This window comes from Equus przewalskii, chromosome 24 (genome assembly GCF_037783145.1).
Source record: "Equus przewalskii isolate Varuska chromosome 24, EquPr2, whole genome shotgun sequence".
In the NCBI taxonomy this organism is placed as follows: Eukaryota; Metazoa; Chordata; class Mammalia; order Perissodactyla; family Equidae; genus Equus; species Equus przewalskii.
In genome coordinates, this window is record NC_091854.1 from 33,804,688 (window position 1) to 33,825,681 (window position 20,994).

Below are 20,994 nucleotides of genomic sequence, written 5' to 3' on the forward strand. Positions count from 1 at the left end.
CAGCACAGACTGGATGACCACAGAGATGAACAGAAATAGGCGGGGATCCTCCAAGCACCTGTTGGAAGTGCTCTGAGCTGCGAGCTGCGGTCCTGCGGAGATGTCACGGGCGTCGCTGCGGGAGGGCTTGGGCTCTCGGAGCGCCACGAGTGCTGGCACCTCAGCCGCCTGCGAGTCTTTGCCAATGTTTAAAAAAAGGCAAAACTATCAACTAAACAAACAAAACCCCACGACAAGCACGAAGCCGCCACTGGTGTGTGGCAACCTGACCAAGCGGCCAGGTTTAGCTGCAGGTGAGCCCTGTTTCTGAGCGACGTGGTCACTGAAGTGTGGTTGCTGTTTGAGTGTTCTCCTGAGCCCACCCTGCAGGACTAAGGATTTACCCCTCCTGTTGGTGCACCTCACACAAGGGCACGAGGCCTGGGGAGGGTCCCTCCAGGGTTGAAGTCAGGGGACCCGGCGTTCACCCCAGCTGGGTGTCCATCTCCCTGTTCCTTGCTTCCTCCACTGCCAAATGGGATTCTACGTCTTGTATGGACTTCAGAGCCCCATCACTCTGGATCTGAAACCATTCACCCCTTATGTTGATCCACACAGTTCTTTAACATTTCCGAGCCTGCACGTCCTTGTGTGTAAATTGGGTAAAGCAGCGCTGATTTAAAAGACTCTTCTAAGGGTTAGAATTACTGGTCGTAGTGCCCTGTATGTAGTGGGCTCACTCACTAGAATGTCTGTGCTGAGAATCTACCACATGCCAGACACTGGGCTAGACTCCGGGTTATGTGCCACTCTGAGGGAGATTCTCCTGGAATATATTAGGGTCTGTGAGAAGTCACCAGGATCACACAGTGCAGCGTGGCAACGGGAGACACAGGATCCGGGGCTGAACTGGTTTTGTGGACGAGTACGGCATGGACTCAGTCACTCTTCTAGGCCTGGATTTGACGTGTGCTCTGTGGCCCTCACAGCAGGAGTAAGTCACCTGCTCCGAGTGACCCGAGCCCGCTGTCCAGCGCTCACGACAGCTCTGCTCCTGCCTCCTGCAGTAGACAGCTCTCAGCTTAGGCTGCCTGGAAGTCCTTTACCGTCCCTGTGCAGACAGGGCTCTAAGGCTTCTGTGGGAGCCTGTTCTCCCTCAGCCTCAGCCCCCATGGTTAGGGGGACATAACCCCATCCCCTGGCTCTGTAGGTGGGCATGGAACCGAGACTACACCAATGAGAAACTCTATCATCTTTTAAAGATAAGAATTATTTTAAAAGTGAGCAAATGACTCAACCCAGGCCAATCAGAGCCAAAGCACCCAGGAGTAGGGCCTTTCCTCGACGTACTGTGGGAAAGCCGCTCTCCTCCCCCGAGATCACTGAATTGGGGGAATAATCCTGGAGCTGCTCACATGAGAAGGGCCACAATCTCAGGCGATTTAGCCTGAGAACAAAGTTCACAGAGGAGAGCAGAGCTGGGAGAGAGGCACGCAGGCTTCTGAGGGCATCGCCTGAGACACCATATGCTCCTGGACTCTTCAGGGGCGTGCACGAATCCACTGCTTTCTTTTGGGGGAGTGGGAGGGTAGTTGAGCAACTGGTTGGGTTTCTTTCACTTGGAGGAGTCCTTATGCACATATCTTCTGTTCATTACTGGATACGTAACAATTCAACTACTCTTACCACGGTGTTCAAGAATTTGGGGATTCAAGAAGATCTAGAGAGATCTCACAGGAATGCCAACGCTTTCTAAATTCATATTGCTTGCCAGTAGGAGGGACCCACACAGACTGACACACATAAATTCAAATCCCCACCAATCATTTAGATACTTGTGCTGTAATACCCCTTTCTTGAATTCCCCTCTCAGTAATCTTATCATACAATAATCGTTTGTTCAACGTCTGCCTATTCTGCTAGACTGTAGGGGCAGCCCTGGCCCGTCTGGGGTGTTCACTGGGCCAGCACAGTGCTTGGCAGATGGTAAGGGCTCAATAGTTATTTGCTGAATTGACACCTGTAAACACAAAGGTGCTTACGCTTTTAGCAAGAGCCATGCCTGAATGAAGACACACCACAGCAAGTCTCCACCACGGCTAACGGGACACTCACCGTGGGAGTGGGCCACCTGCTCCACTGAGGAGATTCCTCCATTCCTTCAGCCAGAGAGTGTGACGGGACGGGGTGACTGGGCTGGTCACTGCCCTGAGACCACATATAAAATTCTAGGCAGATGTGGCTTCTCCCAGTGAGGAGAAACACCCTCTCCTTCTGGACCCACACAAGCAGGCAGAAGAGAACAGGGGCTGGGGAGTGAGGAATGAAGGAAGAGAACCCTTTCAAGAGAGCCTCATATAAAGAAAGCAAATAGTGACACGGGGGCAGGGGATGGGAGGGATGGCGAACATTTAGTAACCTGCTTACCACGTGCCACGCCCTTTCCGTATGTCATTTCTCTCTCTCCTCCTATTAACGCCAGAAGGTTTTGCACAGGTGGGGAAACAAAGGTCAGTGGAGAATGCGTGCCTGGCACAAGGACAGACCCCACATGGCCGGCCCGGGGCTGCACTCGGCTCTGCCTGGCCCTGAAGTCCATGCTGCTCCCTGCATTTGCCGCCCCAGTCCAATTACTCTTCAGAGGTCAATGGTTTACTTCCTTTCAGAACTGTTTGTTCATAGGTCCTTTATTATTTTAATACAACGTGGCAACTCTGACGTTCCTTGCGTACGTTTTGCACTTACGAAAAAGGCATTGTTTGGGGAAAAAAGCAACTACCATTTAATATGAAGAAATAGTAAATGACAAGTGTAAACTTAGTGAGCAAATATACATTTTAAAAAACAGTCCACGCCGTTGCTTAAATGTGCTGGCTTCAACAATACAAAGGACGCAGGATGAAATGGGTGACTCCCAGGATCTGCAACTGCAGAACAGGACGGTGCGTCCCATCTCAAGTGCCACCCCCTCTGCCCACGCAGACAACGAGCTGATCCTACATAAACATTGTTCGAGCTGCAGCTCCCTGCCACGGTAATTCACTTAACTTTAACATGATTTATGGTTCTGTCAATAGGGGAGGTTGAAAATCCTGCACTGAAGCTTCAATGTGAGCCTCATATTTAAAACAGCAATTGTGCGTGCGTGTGGTGTGTGTGTGATGGAAGAAAACACTCCACATAAGAGATACAAGTCCAACAGTGACTTTTTTATTCTACTCTGAAAAAAGGAAAATAAAGAATGAGTCTAAACACGGAATCGACATTGTATTAAGCTAAACCAGAAAGAGCTGCTAGGGATTTGTCTGATTATGTGATTTATAGTACAAGTGATCCCCAAAGTCATACCAATGAGAGGACTTCTAAGAAACCTTGCTCAGAATCAGTGCTGTCACCATGTATGCATATGTGGGGGGGCGGGGTGGGGGGAAGAAAGGGGCAAGGAATTCCAAGGGAGAGCAGTGTCTTTTGTCAACAGCAGTTTAAATTTGGGCCCTAGGTGGTTAATCACCCTCCTCTCTTGGGCACCTATCCTGGGGTAAGAGATAAGGAGCCAACTGGTCTTAGGCCATAACCTGTCCTCCTCGGGACAACAAATTAACAGGATTCCACTGCAGAAGAGCTCTCTTTGGAAGTTTGCTGCAGGGATGACAAATTAACCCAGCAGGGTGTCCCACACATCTATCTCAGTACAAATTATTAGTGTAATAGAGCTTTTAGTTATGCATTTATCTAGTAATTATTGAACGGTTACACCAAACCAAGCTGAGCAGCCACGGCCCTTTATGCGGCTGGCTCAGTGGGTGGCCTTATAGTTAATGTAGGATGGTTCTCCACCACGAAGTTCACTTGCAGACAAATTAGCTAACCAGACTTCTCCTTTAAATATTTTCCATGTCACAGGGAAACTCTTTACAATACAATAAAGGTTCAGTTTTAATTACACGCTTCCTGACTTTTGTTTAGTTGTAGTTTTAAAACATTTGCTGGCACTGTTTTTTTCCTTTGGCTGGGCAGTAATAGCTGGTTGTAAGTATCTGGCTAATGAATTTAATAATTTCCTGAACTGGGACTTAAAGGGCCTTTGCTAAAAAGCTGCTTTTCCTCCTTACTATCCAGTTCCTTCAAATCCCGTCAACGATGTTTCCCATTAGGCTGGGGCCCGGCCCTTGAGCTGACCCAGCCGATTGTCAGAGCCCTCTTGTTTCTCCTTTCAATGCTCCTGGAAGGAGGTAACTGTCAGGTCTATGAGTCCTGCATGTGAAAATAAACTCTGGTAATGCTTATTGTAGAAAGACAATGTGATGTTTCCTCCAACGACATACTCAACAATGAACAAACACCTTGCATCTGCTGGCAGACCATTTCAGCACCTTGTTAGCAAGAGGTACTTAATTGCTTCTCATTTTCAATTGATGATGATTCAATTGCAATAAGCCAGGAGAGACAAATTAGATTCAGCTCCCCTGAAAGGAGCACCATCATGTTCTAGGACTAAGTTAAAGCTTTCCTAAGAGGCAGAGAAGTCTGCAGATATGAAACAAGAAAGCAAACAAACCCCTTGCTCAGGTATGGGGCCTACGCCAAAGGAGGAGTGTGTGCTTACGGCAGCGACAAACTACCGGGGAATGCCTCTTCTTGAGGGTCCTTAAGTTTGGACAGAAAAATTTATAATACCATAGCAAATATTCTATAGAAAAAGGGATCAAATCATTTTGAGCCCAGAATTTCTCTTAATGCCTCTTAAGGTAGAAGCTCTTAATTAAAACCACCAAATATATGTTGAGCACTCACTTTCACCATGCTCTGCATCTCCCCCAGTGCTGCCAAATACATGCAGCTGAATATCCCGTTATTGTTGCACATGGGGCATGGGATGAACTCTCTATTATTCCCAAACTTTCTTGAGGGATGTGATGCTCTCAGTCAAATCCATGCACTCATTCATTCATCTAACAAACATTTATTGAGTGCTTTCCCCACGCCAGGCACAAGGCTGAGGGACCTAGGGAAGGAAACAAAGATGTGGTCCCTGCTCTGATGGGCCTGCCGTCTAGCAATGGCTGTCGCTTCCTCCTCCGCCTCTCCTAGCTCGTCTAAGAATACATGCTCTGCCAGCCTCTCCCGGCGACCGCGACTTCCTGGAAGAGGACCTTACTTCTCCTAATTATCCGCAGTGTATTTTTCTTGGCCCAAGTGGGAGATACTGTTCACCGCAGACCCTCAGAGGTGTCATCGCCAGGAGCAGGATCCCTGTGTGGGCTGCGGACCAAGGACATAGAGAGGCTCACAGAGCATAGACGCTCTGACGACCTCTGGCATGATCCTTTCAAAGCTGCAGATGAGTCTTCCATTTACAGGGCTACTGTTTTACTATGTCTTACACAGGTTTTCAGAATCAGGGCAATTTTACTTCCATACTCCCTTCGTGTAGCCATCTTTTCTGGCCCATAAAGTAGCGGAGGTTTGGCCTTGCGCTCACATGTGAACGCCTCCATTCCTCAGGGCCGAGCGATCTAACAGCAGGGCTGTTTGCTGCTTGTCTTGCACACTTACGATGAGGAACACTGTGTCTGAGGACAGGGCTAAGTCTCATGCGGTCTGGTGCTGACTGCCACAGTGGCCCTCTCGGGACACCCTTGTCCCCAACAGCACTCGTGTATCCTGTCACGTGAGATAACTGCTGGTTTTCTTGCCCTGTCGTCCACCAGGAGGTGAGCCCTGTGAGGCCAGAGTCCAGGCTCCTCTGTTCATGCTATGCAGCAGCCAGGAGAGCACCCTGCACATTGTGGGTGCCTGGTAAGCATCTGTGGAAAAAATTAATGGGTCCGCAGATGGGAATGGGAGTCTGCAAGCTAATTTTAATATTGAAAAAAGCCAAACTGACCTCAAATTTTTTTTTTTTAAGATTGGCACCTGAGCTAACATCTGTTGCCAGTCTTCTGTTTTTTTTCTTTTTCTTTTCCCCAAAGCCCCCCAGTACCTAGTTGCATATTCTAGTTACAGGTCCTTCTGGTTGTGCTATGTGGGACACTGCCTCAGCATGGCTTGACGAGCGGTGCCCTGTCTGCGCCCAGGATCCAAACTGGCGAAACCCCAGGCCGCTAAAGCAGAGCATGGGAACTTAACCACCCGGCCATGGGGCCAGTCCCAAAAAAGGTTTTCTGAAGTGCCTTGCACCCAGCAGAAGCCCTGAGTTCACCAGTAGCTGGGATTCATGGGCTAATAAAAAAGGTCAAGGGATTTGTTTATGGCTGTGAATAAAAACTCGGTGTGGTAAAATCGGCTATGTCACGCTTATCAAAAGATCTCAATGACTGTTATGTCTTTGCCTAATAAAAAATGTGAAAACAAACTAATGGTGCAAATAAATGCAGTGCATTTCCCCAGTGCGGGAGGAAAAGGCAGACCTCCTGAGACTGTGAAAAGGCCCTGCCGGGGAGACCCGACTGCTGGTCTTGGTTCTGGCCGGCTCACACTTTCCATTCGTGAGGGTGAGAGTGACTGGAATACGTGGTTATCCGCTACCCAGCACCCTTCTCCCCTCTGCTTGTTCATAAAGACTCAGCTTTACACAGAGCAGCAATGTGCTCAGCTCAAAACGCAACTCTCCAGCCCCTCCTGTGGCAGAGTCATCACGTGGCCCAGTTCTGACCATGCAGCATGAGACCCTACAGGGGCAGCAGAATGAGCTGGCAGGCACTTTCTGCCCTCGCCTTTCCCTTCTTTCTTCTTGGAAGGCAGACGTAAGGCAGGAGGGCAGTAGCTATGTTGAGACCATGAGGCCACAGCATGAGGATAAAAACCACCCACTGATGCATTGTGAAGAGAAGACATCTCAATCCTTGATGGCATCGTGACACCCCCATGACAGTCCTGAGTCACAGGCTTGTTTTCATATGAGAATAATAGTCAGATTTTCTGTTACTTGCAGCCAAACGCATTCTTGGCAGATACAGGGAACAAATTAGAACAGAGGATCTGTGGAGCACAAGAACGTCCTGAAGTTCCACAGTCCTCGGTGAAACTCAGTACATGCTTCCTCGCCAGAGACCTCCAACCCCTGCCTCACAGTATGGACAGGGCAGGTGCCTCCCCAATTCTAAATCCCTAAAGCACAGAGCTGCTTCACTCGCCGCAGAGCATTTACATTAAGTATCATTCATTATCTTGTTTTTCAAAATAGCAAAGACTTTAGTCAGAAACAAAAGTTTCAAGAAGACAAACTTTCAAGAAACTTTAAAATGTCACTGATGATCACCCCAAATCATTCTCAAAAGGAGTCAGACCCTTTAAATCACCAAACTGATAACTCTTGAAAAGGCAAAGGGAAGAACAAAGATTTTTTATTTCAATTATCATGAATAAGATAAATTGTCATAATTAAATTATTATGGTTGAAATCTGAAGTTCTGGTAAAATAAACTCTTTGAAAACCCAATCTTTCAGCTTAAAGCCAGTGTTTCAGCTTAAAGCTTAAAACAGTAATGCTAACAATGTGTAATGACCCACAAACACCTTCACTGAAACTGAGTATCTTCCCAGCTCCCAAGGAAACTGCAAAATACTTCACTTAATTTTCACTGCACAGGTGGCAAAGTATTATCCCCATGACACAGACGACAGACTCAGGCCACGAGGTTAAGCGATCTGGCAAAGCCACAGAGAAAGCCGAGGTCAGACAAACAGGGTGTGCCTGGAACAGCACAGACTAAGGGAAAGCACAGCTTTACTTATGAATCTTGCACAAGTTGCCTTGGATGCAAGGCTATGACTCTCTTCCCTCTTGGTCATTCTCTGTTAAGAAGTCCTGCATCAACCACTCGGCTCTTACCACCCCCAGTTCTTCTGAAGCAATGACAACCGCTCAGTTGCAGGGAGGGGATGAACATCTTCCATGTACATTATGTGCAATTTGAGTACTTTTTGTTCATTTAAACAAAATTTGAGCATAAAACCACTGTGTGTGAAACAGTGGAGAAGCCAGAAAGCGTCTGTTAGAGACCCTCCCTTGCAGAGGCTCCACATGAGCAGAGGGATGCTCTGTGCGCTAACCACCAGGGCAGGACGAGGTTGGTGGAGGAAGTGCACAGACAGGAACGGCAGCAGGAGGGAAGCGTGTAAGGCGACGGCAGCCTGGGTGGAGCTGAGGAGATTCATGTGGAAATCAGTCCTGGAGCTGGTCTTGGGACGGGTCAAATGCCAACCCACAAAGACAGGCGGGCAGCAGGAGATTTTCAAAGTTTGGATGGAAACAGGTGACTTAATTGTTTGCACGGCCTGAGCACACACTCGACATCCAGGCACCATGGGGAGGACGGCAGAGGCATGTCCTCATCCATTCCTTAGAGACAGTCCTGAGGTGGAGACCGCAGTCTCCAGTCTATACATGAGAAACCCAAGGCTCAGAGAAGTGAAGCAATGTGCCAGGTTCACACAGCTGGTAAAAGCGGTGGAGAAAGGATTCAAACACCGGTCCACATGACCCCTGAGCTTTCGTGCTTAACCTGTATGCGATGCTGTCTCCCTTCAAGGTCCTATGTTTTCTGCCTTTGCTTTGCAATCTTCAGTGGGAGATTTCCTTTTGTAAGAGGTGGCCGCTAAATCTCCAAATGCAGCTTATATCTGAAGTCGAAAGCATGGCCACTGGTTTTTCAGTCAGGTGACCTTGCTTTGCTGCAGCTCTGTAAAAATACCGCCTCTGGCCTGAGCACTGGGATACAGTACACATTTATTGCTTACTAACCAGTGTCTGCCCAGTCATAGTATTCCCATGAGAAAGTGTAAGGAATTTTAAGGAAGGGAGCAGAAATCTTGCACCCTGGGTACCTCCAGAGGCGAATATACCACATGACTCCGAGCAAGAGTGCAGTGAACACCCCCAACCCTGATACCCCAGGACCCCGATAAGGGTACACCTTTTCTTTCTTCCAGGTCCTTTGCAAGTTTGATCATCTTTCTGGACTTTCTAATAATTTACCATTTCAGGTGTGGCAACTCTTCAAAATAAAAAGAGCATGCAAGGTTGAATTTTTTATGTACAAATGTCCTATCTATTCCACACTAGCTCCCTCAGTCAGACTCTCTCCAGCTCAAATTTGGCCTCATCGTCCTAAAACATCAACTCCTAGTCCCAGATGTGATGTCATCCCAAGCATTAACTTTTCAATTGGTTCAGAGAAGAATAAAACAGAATACAGTACCTGTAGCATATATTTCTTAAATACCAAGAGGCTGAATACCAACCATTTAAAAAATATCTTAGTCCAAGAATGTCTTATGTTAGCCTAGCTCAACATTATTATTCCTAACACAAAGATGCCACTGAAGAGTTCCATCTCACTTACTCCATTCCCTTCACCAGGACACTAAGGGAGGCAGAGGGCAGTAACAATGGGTACCTGTGTAGACTTTCCAGAAAGGAGAACCAAGGATGCTGGGAACCATCTCGAATTCTGGTGAAAACAAAGAATCTTTGGTATTCCATAATTCTTAAATTAGGCATCTTTCTCTTTCCCTCTTAAACATTTTCATGACTATGAATAGGAGATCAAAACTCATTGTGCTGTAGGCTAAAGAGGTCTGCTCTGGTTCACTCCAGTATGAGTCATTTTAGCAAATGTGTTAATTGTCTCACATGAAGAAGTTCCAATCATGGTACCCAGGGGTAAACACTAGAATCATTATAAGAATTTTGGAACTGTGGTTTTAAGGCAAGACGTGTAGATGGCACTCAACATGTACTGAATAAATGATAATGCATGCACATTGTTTTATGTTCCTCAAAGAGCTTCCACAAACCGTGTAGTTTCTGTAAAAGAAGATGAGGCTGGGAGGAAAAGTCCGTTCAACAGTAGCACTGTCCCCATTTTACTGGTGAGGACATTAAAACTCCAGGCGCTAAGCGGAAAGGCAAAGAGCCAGGTCCCCAGCCATCCTGCTCACAAGCATGATGTCCCTCTCGACCCTTATCACTTGCTAACCCATGCATCTTTCCTGTGCTTGGCATGCCTTCCACTCATGGAAGCAACTGTTAAGATTCGACTTCAACATTATCTATGCTTTGCACACTCCACGTCATCTTGTAAATGCTCCTTTTCTTGCATCTCTCTCCTGCACTAGACTGCCTGCTCTGTGAGGGCAGGAACCACTGAATTCCCAGCGACAGCCGCTCAGGAAAGCCTTGTTTAACGAATGAAGCAAACTGCACAGTCCCCTCCTCTGAGCTCACGCAGAAACTTCCGCCTTTAACATTCATTCAGCATTTAGAATACGTTAACGTGACCATATAAGACGAGAAACACCACACGCCTTATCTCCCTGAGACCAAAAATCTTCTCACTAAAAGGGTTTCACATCTCTTATTTCCTACCACAGTTTAGATGCTTAATGAATGTTGACTATAGGTCAATATCATAACACTATCCCATTTAAAGTGACTCATTCTGCATTCTGGGACCATATATAATCCAATTCAGAGGCAAGGTTTGCAAATTAGAAAAAAAAAAATCCTCCAATTATACACACACACACACACACACACACACACACACGAAACAATATGAGATCTTGAGAAAGTTCTGTCAATGACCACAAGATGTTTAAATGTAGAGCAAGTAAGTTTTCTTAATTGTGGGTATAGCAACTGCTTTACACAATAGTCAGAACAGTTATTTTCCTCAATGTGACTTCTGCGTCTGTGCATCGGGCAGCCCTCTCAACTGCCATGTTTCCCTGAGATGCAGAGAGTATTCATAAAGGGATTCAAATTTGTGGGACTAACATTGAGATTAATGGAAGAAATACCAGTTTCCCCAGGCATATGTCAAAGTAGACAAGAGACCATAACCTTCCAGGATGTTTTACGACACCAGCTAGCAGATCACAGACCTACCTAAACGAAAATCTGATGGAAGAAAGCAAACGTGGTTACAATTATTCATACACCTACTGTGGGAGCTTCATAAACAAACTAATAAATATTTTCATCTCTCAATAAGATCAAGTTAAGTGATTTGCTGACATTCTCTTGAGGTTTAAAGCTTGTCTTTAATGTGAAATACAAATCATATTTCTGGTGGACACATTTTAATAATAAACGTAAAAGCACCAGACAAAAATAATGAAAACACTGCAATGAAAACCAGACAAACTATCTACCACTTCAAAAGGAGTGAATGAAGACTGCTCGTCAACACCGTGATGCAAATAACCTCGACACAAAATGCCACATATTGAAATCTGCTTTCAAGGAAAGGGAATCAGAAGACACGAGAGAATGATGAGCTATTACTTGAAAACTGACTACATGAAAACATACCACACACACATACACGCACGCACATACATACACACTTCTCCTACAACTTATAGGACAGATTTGATTCTGGGTTCATTCAAATTACCTCTCACCTCTTTGCAACATCCCACTGGCAAAGAGACAAGTTTGGTCCCTTTTTTGCCTTAGGTAAGGATCAAGAATTTGATGCCAGATCTCATTGGTCCCTACAATTCCACAGCTGTCCTCAAGGATAAGGAATTGGAACACTCACTGCCTTCTGGAACATTTGAGGGAGTCCTCATTGTCTCTCATTTTGCTACTCTGGTCCCAAGGCCATGATCTAAGCACCACCAAAGGTGCCTGTGGAGCAGCTCACCTCTGGGTCCCGTAATGACAGGTCGGTGATGCTGTGTGAATGCCGTGGCCAGGGAGGAGGTCTGCGAAGGGGAGGGGCTGGTGAACCCAGACTTCTCCGACTTCTTCAGTGTGGTCGGAGACGGCATTCCTGGCAAGAGGGATGGATCGACAAGCACACTTTAATTCGTGAAACAACGGCTTATGCAACCTGAAAGATAAAACTTCAAGGATTAAAAAAGAAATCCACCTGTGGATGGAAAATTTGTTTTGAGTTCGTTTGAATTTGGCACAGGAAGAAAGAGGTGACAGAACTGTCTCCTGATATCAGTCTCTAATTGATTTCAACTTATTCTACTAAGATTAGAGCCCGCCACTTTCCAGTTTTCCTGAACGCTGTGTGTACCTGTGGGCTCTGGGACGCTTCACAAAGGAGGCTTCAGGAGCATGTGAAGAGCGCACAGGCCATCACTTCACCTTGCCAGTCACCTCACTTCAGCACCAAGGCACATTCTCCACATTTTAAATAATTTAGCTATTTTAACATTTAAAAAAACCCTCAACAATGGTAACTCAGTTGCTCATCCAATGAATTATTTATCACAGAAAAAATAGCAAAGATAAAAGTAAAAAAAAAAAAACTTAAATACCTAACAATTGAGAACTGTTAAATAAATATGGTGTAACCAACGCAAATAACACTGTAAAAGAATAATGACATGGAAAGATACTTAATGACATGGAATAAAGAAACAGAAAGCAATTACAAAATAGGATGCTACACTCTGATGCTATTTCAAAATATATTTCTATGCACAGAGAAAGGACTGGAAGGAAACAGACAGATTATAACAGGAGTTCTCTCTGTGTGTTGGATTTGGGTGATTTTCACTGCCTCTTCCTACTTGTTTTTTCTATGATGAAGACATATTACTTTTTATGTTAAGGAAATACAGTAAAACCTTGCTTTTAAAAATGGTATTTTTACTATAGTCTAAGATTTTCATAGCATTTCCAGTACAGGAAATGCTTTGGCAAGAAAATAATGGGAAAATAGTCCCTTATAATTACTGGACTGGTAATGTTCTCGGCAACCACGCAGAACTACCCAACCGGAGGCACCTCTTATTTTGGTAGGGTGCTAGTCAAAACAATGAAACTTGGATACAAAAACAAAGGAAATGACTCCTAGTCTCCACATCACTGGACAAATTTGGGCTGTCTTAGGTTTGTAGCACAAAATTGGTCTGCATTCATGTCAAAAGAAACAAATTTCATTTTACTTACACATGTCTACATGTGTTATGTTCTGCCTACAACCAGAGAATTATTTGGGTGAAGTGGAAAACCAAGTAACACAAACGATCATGACGTTGGCACGTAACTGTTATTGAGTAGTTCTAAGTACCACGCCGGGCCAAGCACTTCACGGGTGCAGATCTGTTCAGAAATCTAGTTAGTCTGGTTTATATCTGAATATGTCTTTGTTATTTCTGGTCGCCGATTTCCTTGACAAGATTCTACGACACAGCCTTCGAGCATGACTACACATTCCACAAGGACAGAGACCATGTCTGCTCAGCCCTCTACTTTCAAGATGTCTAACAAAGGCCCTCAACTCACCAAGTGGCCTGAGCAGATATTTAAACCACGTGTACAGGTCTCAGCTTTATCTGTGGCTTTACTAACAGATGCCTGGACACAGCAAAACTGGGGGTTTTGACCCCAAGAAAGAAACAAATTGCAAATTGGTATGCACATTTGCATAGTCAGACATAAGGACAATATGAAGTGGCATGTGATTTCACACCATCTTGACAAACCTAGATCTGTTCCAGATCAATATCCATGGATTTGAATTAAAAAGAGTCACTAAGTGACTTTTGCTGTGTTTGTTTGCTTGCTGAATCAGTAACCAAAGTCACCACACCAACATCCTGACATCATTAGGATGGACTGAAAGTTTGGATCAACATTCACTGCAAGTAACCTAACCTAATGCATCACCATGTAATTACATACAAGAGGAGATTTCAAATTGTAACAACAAGGGAAAGAAATAAAAAGCTACCAGAACGTGAACTCATCTCCCGATTCATTCAAACCTCTTCTATGCAAACACATTTTTAGGCTGCCAACCAGTCCACTGATTTAAACTCACTCAAATGCCTGAATTATGTGTCATGAAACAGAAATAGAATAGAAAATGAAAATGTCAAAACTTGTTGCAAGATGGCAGAATTTTTTTCAGATCGTGGAAGCAGTGATGAAATTGCAATATCTGAACGAACCTTATTAGAGCAAATCGCTGGACTCAAGGAGAAGTGGTCACTTCTCTGAAAAGTACAAGTCTTCCAACATGGCCCATCTGAAGGGCCGGAAAAACGTTGCATGACTCAAATCCACCATTTCCATGTCAAAGGGGAAGTATACGTAAAATTTAGGCAGTAACAAGCACCAAGAATGATCAAGTTGGTAAATGGGTTCCAAACCAGCAAAATTCACATCCTCTTTGAAAGGGTTAAAGAGAAAAGAAGCGCTGTCTGTGTGCAAAAAGAACAAGCCAAACTAAGTACAATCTTCTAAATTTATCACAGTCAAGTAATACGAACCCCAAGACTGCCATGAATCTCAAAACTACTTTGTGTTTTCAATTTTAAAGACTCATATTGAGCACAATTCCTTATTAGAAACTTTAATATTTTCTCCATATGCATAATGTATGTTTTAGTTAATTTGCTTCGTATACTTAACTGACCAGACAAAATTTCAAAATGCTAGTAAACTGCTCTACGTTAAAAGTGAGAGAACATTAATCTTGGCTTTTATTTTTGAAATCAAATTTGGTTTCTGTACATTATTTTAAAATAAACTCCTTGTTAAAATTTCACTTACCAATTAGCTATGCACAACTGCTACACAACTACCATACTGATAAATGACTGATGGCTTTCTCTTAATGAATCAAAACTTTAATTTCGATATATTTTTAGAAGTATCTTTTTTAAAAAAAGATTATACATAAAGTAATGCTAACCCTTTTTCTGGAACCAACTTTCAATATGTAAAAATAAATAATTTTATAGAATGAGAAACAGAAATTCAGTATAATGTTTTGTTTCAATGGACACTTCCTCCTACTGATTGAACCCTAATGGTGGTAAACAGAATAGGAGGTGGATTTCAAGAAGCATTTTGGCCTGTCCTTGGTTTTTCTATCCATCAGGCTTTCTTAATTTTTCTCCACTTTGCCATTTTTCTAAGCTACCCGAGTCATCTCAGATAGTGTTCAGTGGATACATGCAAACAAACACGAGATTCAAGTCACTCAGTGACTCTGATCCCAGAGGCAGCTGTGAGTGAGAAGCCATCAGGGAAACCTTGAAAGCACAGGCCAAACACAATACAGTCATCCCTCCGCATCTGCGGGGGCTGGTTCCAGGACCCCCATGGATACCACACTCCAAGGTGCTCAAGTCCCTTACGTGAAATGGCGCAGGGTCTGCAGATAACCTGCGCGCCCTCCTGTCTGCTTTAAGTCACTATGACACCCGATACAACGCAAACACTGTGTGCACAGTCGCTATGCAGTACTGTTTAGGGAATAACGACAAGGAAAACGTCTGTCCGTGCTCAGTACAGATAGAGCCATTGCAGGCCTTTTGATCTGCAGTTGGTTGAACCTGCAGATGTGGAACCCACGGATATGAGGGCTGACTGCGTTCCCAAAGATTCTGTTAGATTCATCATTCATATCCGTGGTAGTTAGAATTCTAAGGTGGCCCAAGGTTCCTGGCCGCTGGGGTACACTTTGTATAATCCCTTCCTCTTGCATGTGGGCAGTACCTGTGACTAGGACACATGCCATTCTTACGATTAGGTTGTTATATTGTGAAGGTGAAGAGATTTTTTAAAGACATAATTAAGGTCCCTAATCAGGTGACTTTGAGTTAAGTAAAGGGCTATTATCCTGGGTAGGCCTGACCTAACCAGGTGAACCCTTTGAAGGAGGGCCTAGATGTCAGACAGCATCTCCTGCTGGCTTTGGAGAAGTAAGCTGCCATGTTGTAAAAGGGCTACATGGCAAGAAATTGCAGGGACCCTTAGGGGCTAAGCGGGGCCATGGCTGACAGACAACTTTAAGAAAGTTGGGACCTTAGTCTTAAAGCTACAAGGAACTGAATTCTGATAACAATCATGAAAGTTTGCAAGAGGATCCAGAGCTCCAGAAGGAGTGCAGCCTGGATGAAATTCTGATTGCAGCCTTGTGAGACCTGGAGCAGAGGGACCATCTAAGCTGTGCCCAGACTCCCAACCCATGGAAACTGTGAGAAGATAATGCACGTTGTTTTAAGGTGCTGAATTTGCGGTAATTTATCATGCAGCAATAGCAAACTAGCATGCTGTGCAAATATAAGACTACTGTCAATGCTTGAAATTATGCATTAAAGATGCCTACTGTCCACTAATTACTCTCTAGAATTCCAGATGTTTCCATTATTTTTAGCAAATCCACCCTAGGTTATGAGGTTTTCCACTAGCCTACACTCACCCCGAGAAAACGGTAAGACATCCTGTTGGAAAACAGGCAAATAAGTGGTTATTTCCAATGGTATAAACACTTTGAAAATTTCTATTTTCCCCTGATCCTTTCAAGAAAGATCAATACCAAAATTAGATCAAATGATATGAAAAAACTAAAAAATAATTCTTGGGATCTCCTATAACAAATCAAGGTTTAGTTTTGGTAATTTTTGCTGCAACCTGATGTTATAGGAAATGAAAATAAGATACAGGGAAAAAGAATCATAATTTCAACTCTCCCTCCCTCCTAAATTATGAGATTTACCAAACACTCTAAGAACTTTACACTGATAACTGTGAAACAAATCCTACAGGAATGAGAAGAAAGCACAGCACTGTTCTTTCCTTGAGAAAGATTCTTAAAGGGGCTATTTTTTAGGAGTCAAAGGAGCTACAATATTTTTTTCTTTTTCTACTGCTTTACAATACTGATAGTAATTATCTAGGGCATTTTTTTTTTTATGTATGCTTTCTTTGTTTGGTGAGGAAGATTGGCTCTGAGCTAACATCTGTTGCCAATCTTCTTCTTTTTTTTTTTTCTTCTCCCCAAAGCCCCAGTACTTAGGTGTATATTCTGGTTGTAGGTCCTTATGGCTGTGCTACGTGAGACTCCACCTCAGTATGGCCTGATGAGCGGTGCCATTTCCACAACCAGGATCCAAACCAGCGAACCCCGGGCCACTGAAGCAGAGTGTGCGAATTTCACCACTCGGCCACGGGGTGGCCCCAGGAGCTACAGTCTTAATGAGAAGGAGGAAGAAGGCAGAGATCACCATAAACTATAATTATTCCAGTGACAATGGAACAACACACAGGACTTTTAAAAAGGAAAACTGTGACAAGTCAGTGTTTGTGCTTTACTTTGTCAGAGGACTTATTAAAACATTCCCTATCCTGTTAAAACCATCCCTGGGAAACGCGGCAGGGACATCACACTTCAGCTTGTCTGCTGCAGGAGTTAAGTGATGCAATTCAAGCTTTCAGAGATTGAACTGGTTTCTGGTTCTTTCTTTAAAGAATCAAACTCAAGAACAGAAAGTTTAGTTTCAATAATGTTCATTCATAGTCACAATCAGTTTGGGAGAAACTCTGGAAATAAGGAAATTCTGCACTTTTGTTTTTAAAATCCAGTCCGTAAGCAGCTTAGAGAGGACCCCAGATGCTGTACGTGTGGTTGTTCATGTTGACCTCAGATGCCCCTGTCTGTTGTCAACATCTAATTCCCAACGACTTACGCTGACCACTGCTTTATCAGCACAACTATTACACCGAACCTGAAGGCACAGAGGCCTTCACCCATCTAATGGCCTTAGGAGAGCCAGGAGGCAGCTCAAGAGATGGTCACCAAACCTCTGCCTGTCCATCACTTCCAAACAGACTGAAAACTACCAAAGCTATAAGTTATGGAGTACCTACTAGGTCCCGTATCCTTACAAATATCCCTAACCCTCACATTTCATCTACCTGCCTACCTGAACTTAATGTTGTAGAAACCAGATGGCAAGAAGCGTCAAGCAACTTGCTCAAGATCGTCTAACTAAGGGGCATTTCAGACCCAGGTCTCCGGTTCCAAGGCTGGTACCTTTTGTAAAACATCACATTTCCTCAGGCAGTTTCCCTCGTACGCTATAAAAACAGTGTTCCATTTAAGTCAATAAAGTATAGTTCAATTTATAGCTGAAGTTTCTAATTTGGTTATCCAAAGAAAAAATTCAAAGAAAGGTTGTATCAGCTGCAAGAGAATGTGCAAAAACCATAAACGACTCTGAAGCATACTAAGAATCTTCTTGTCGCACACACCAAAGGTTCTTCTTGGCCTTAAGAGGGATCAGTTAGGGTTTTATGAAACACACTGAATGTATTATCAATGATTCTAACACAGGACCTCCAAGAAATAAACATCACATAGACTTAGAAGATAATGACCCAAGATATTAAATTGTAAAATGGCAAATACACACATTTAACATTTACTATAGGCCTCTTGACTTTTCAAGAAGTTGCTTTTTCTATAAAGCCTCTTACAAACCATGTTCTATTTCTACTGAAAACCAAAAAAGATCAAAATTCTTAAGACTCACTGATATCTTCTAAGCCTAGACTATATTATAATTCAGTAATACCTCACTTAACCAGAGGTCGTAGGCTAACACACACAATTATTTAGAATTCAGTAAGTCTTTTTCCCCCGTTTTTTTTTTTTTTTTTGAAGATTAGCCCTCAGCTAACATTCACCACCAATCCTCCTCTTTTTGCTGAGAAAGATTGACCCTGAGCTAACATCTGTGCCCATCTCCCTCTATGTCATATGTGGGATGCCTGCCACAGCATGGCTTGATAAGCGGTGCCATGTCTGCACTGGGGATCCAAACCAGTGAACCCCGGGCTGCCAAAGTGGAGCACGTGAACCTAACCACTATGCCAGTGGGCCAGCCCCTAGAATTCAGTAAGTCCTGAAATCAAGGAAGGCCTCTGAACTACTAAAGTAAGTGTCAAAAGAGGCTACTGAGTTGAGGAATTTCACTCATAGGAAAGTCTAGTTTTACAGAAACTAAGAGAAGTATTTCAGGGAGAAGGTTATGATTGAGTGAGCTGAATGCTATCCAGAGGTCAACTATGATGAGGATAAAGGAGGTCCAGGGAGTGAGGCACAGGGAAGACAGGTGAGAACAGTTCACAAAATCCAGGGGAAGTGAAGCAGCAGAGACAATGGTGCAGTCAACTGTTCCATGAAATTAGTCTGCAGAAAGAAGCAGAAGTGGGGCTGTGGCTGTCAGGAAGTGGAGGGAAGCAAGGCAGGATTTTCTGAAGATGGAGGCAGTGCACCACGCCTGCCTGCGATGGGAGTGGCCCAGGATGGGCAGGAAGCACTGACTCAGGGAGGATGACAGAGGGAGAGAAGTCTAGCAGGTGAGAGGTCACAGATGTGGAGGAGCCAGGATTCGAATGCAGCAGGCCGAAGCTCTTCTCCTTCCAGTGGACTGCTCCATCAAGGTGCCTATTTCTGAAAAAAGTTCCAATGACTTATCCATCTTACTGATACAAACCACTCGCAAGCTGGTTTAAAATAGAGCCTATTAATGATACTGAAATACTTTACTTCAGTCTAAATGATGTGCTGACTGCCACTGTGATGATTTTCTCATAGGTGGCATTCAGATTCCCCTGCATCCCAGGTCTAAGTGTGTGGAATGGGGACGGTCATGTCTGTCAGACTAATGGTGTCAGCATAAATTTCAGTCCCGTTTCTCAAGCACAGGATCAAAGCTGAGTACCAGTACCATATTTTGCAAGTCATTCACCAGCAAATTTATGCTGAGACTCATTTCTCCACAGGCAGAGCCATGAGCTGCCCACAGGGAAGAACAGGACCTCTCCGGGACCGTTTCAGCTGCAACTTGTGATGAGAGTATCTCCAGCCTCAATGCTAAATAACGGCCGTGATTGGAGAGATTAACCCTACGGTTAAAGGACCGGTCTGTTCCTGGGGGTAAAACACATGCTGTGTGACATGAGGAGGGATTCAAAACACTAAACTCACCTCACGTTTGTGTCCTAATGATGAAATCCATTAGGGGTCATTCTAACGTAATGTATTATGATTAACACACCCAACAATAGAAAAAGGTAAAACATTCAGACTATTTTGAATTTTAACCTTTTTTGCTGAATAAAAATGTTTTAAAATCATTTTTACGATGGAGAGACTAAAATGAAAGTTAATATAGCTTGAGAGGTTCATCCTTCTTACTCTACATTTAAAATGAGCTAAAAGCACCCCCAAAAGAATTACCACATCATAAAGAAGTTCAGGTAATTTAAGAGGCTTGAACACAAGTGATTTCTTCAATTTTTAAAAGTGGGAGAATGGAGTAAAAATTATATGGATTATTCAGAAGAAAAAGATGATGAGTTCTCTAATGTATTCCAAATGTTCATTTTTGAGTGAAAATTTACAACCAGAGAGAGTAAAGAACAGACACAGGGAAAATGTTATGTAAAAATCTGGTTGCTGGGCGAACAATAAAGGCTTTTGATTTTTTAGGGGATTTCCTCTCCTTTCCGGGTAAACATAGACACCCCAGGGTCAGGACTGAAATTAAAAAATTGTATTTCATACTCCATATACTTAAAAGTTGGAGATTCCCCACCCATCCCATCTTCCGCCTACCCGTCCCCATCCTCCCACGTGTACAGAGAAGCAATTGATTTTGGCTCAACAAAGCAATCACATACATTCACAGAGTACTGAAAATAAAGAAGAAATTACCAAGAAAACCAATTCATTTTCTTTGCATGAAAAATAAATACAGTATTTAATATAGCATAATGTGTTATTCATTGGGCTTAGATACCCAGCTGAAAAGTAAAAAGCTCAATCATACATATGTTGGGTTTATATCTGTCCTGTCCAACCAATATGGTAGCTACTAGCCACATGTGGTTACTTAAATTTAAGTTAATTAAAATGAAATGAACTTAAAAATCCAGGTGCTCAGCACCCCCATATTTCAGTGCTCAGTAGCCATGTGTGGCTAGCTGTTACAGGACTGGAGCGTGCAGATGGGGCACATCTGCATCACTGCAGAAAGTCTGACTGGACAGCTCTGGTCTCTATGCCACCAAATAACTTTTCACTTTTTGGTCTTGCTGCAGAACTGTAGGTAAATCTTACTTTTCTGTTTTCTCAGCATGTTTAGCCCTTTTTAAGTTACAAAAGCAAAACATATGCACTACACAACTACAGAACTGTATGAAGGGACAAAACTAAGAGCCTTCCTCTCAGGCCCCCCAAG

The 20,994-nt window shown here is 43.7% G+C and overlaps 1 protein-coding gene across 28 annotated transcripts in view; it reads right to left on the reverse strand.

Moving 5' to 3' along the window:
• The window catches only part of NFIA (nuclear factor I A), a 520,766-nt gene that overhangs the window by 59,703 nt on the left and 440,069 nt on the right, over window positions 1-20,994 (reverse strand). For 20 of the 28 annotated variants that reach the window (XR_011532489.1, XR_011532488.1, XR_011532491.1 and 17 more), the window contains one exon: window positions 11,637-11,765. The exons of the other annotated variants lie outside the window; for them this stretch is intronic. Coding sequence is in view for 13 of the 20 variants with exons in the window: in XM_070592351.1 (XP_070448452.1) it covers window positions 11,637-11,765 (129 nt within the window). In the remaining 7 variants the exon portion in view is untranslated. The remainder of the gene's footprint in view (window positions 1-11,636; window positions 11,766-20,994) is intronic. 28 annotated transcript variants of the gene reach the window in all.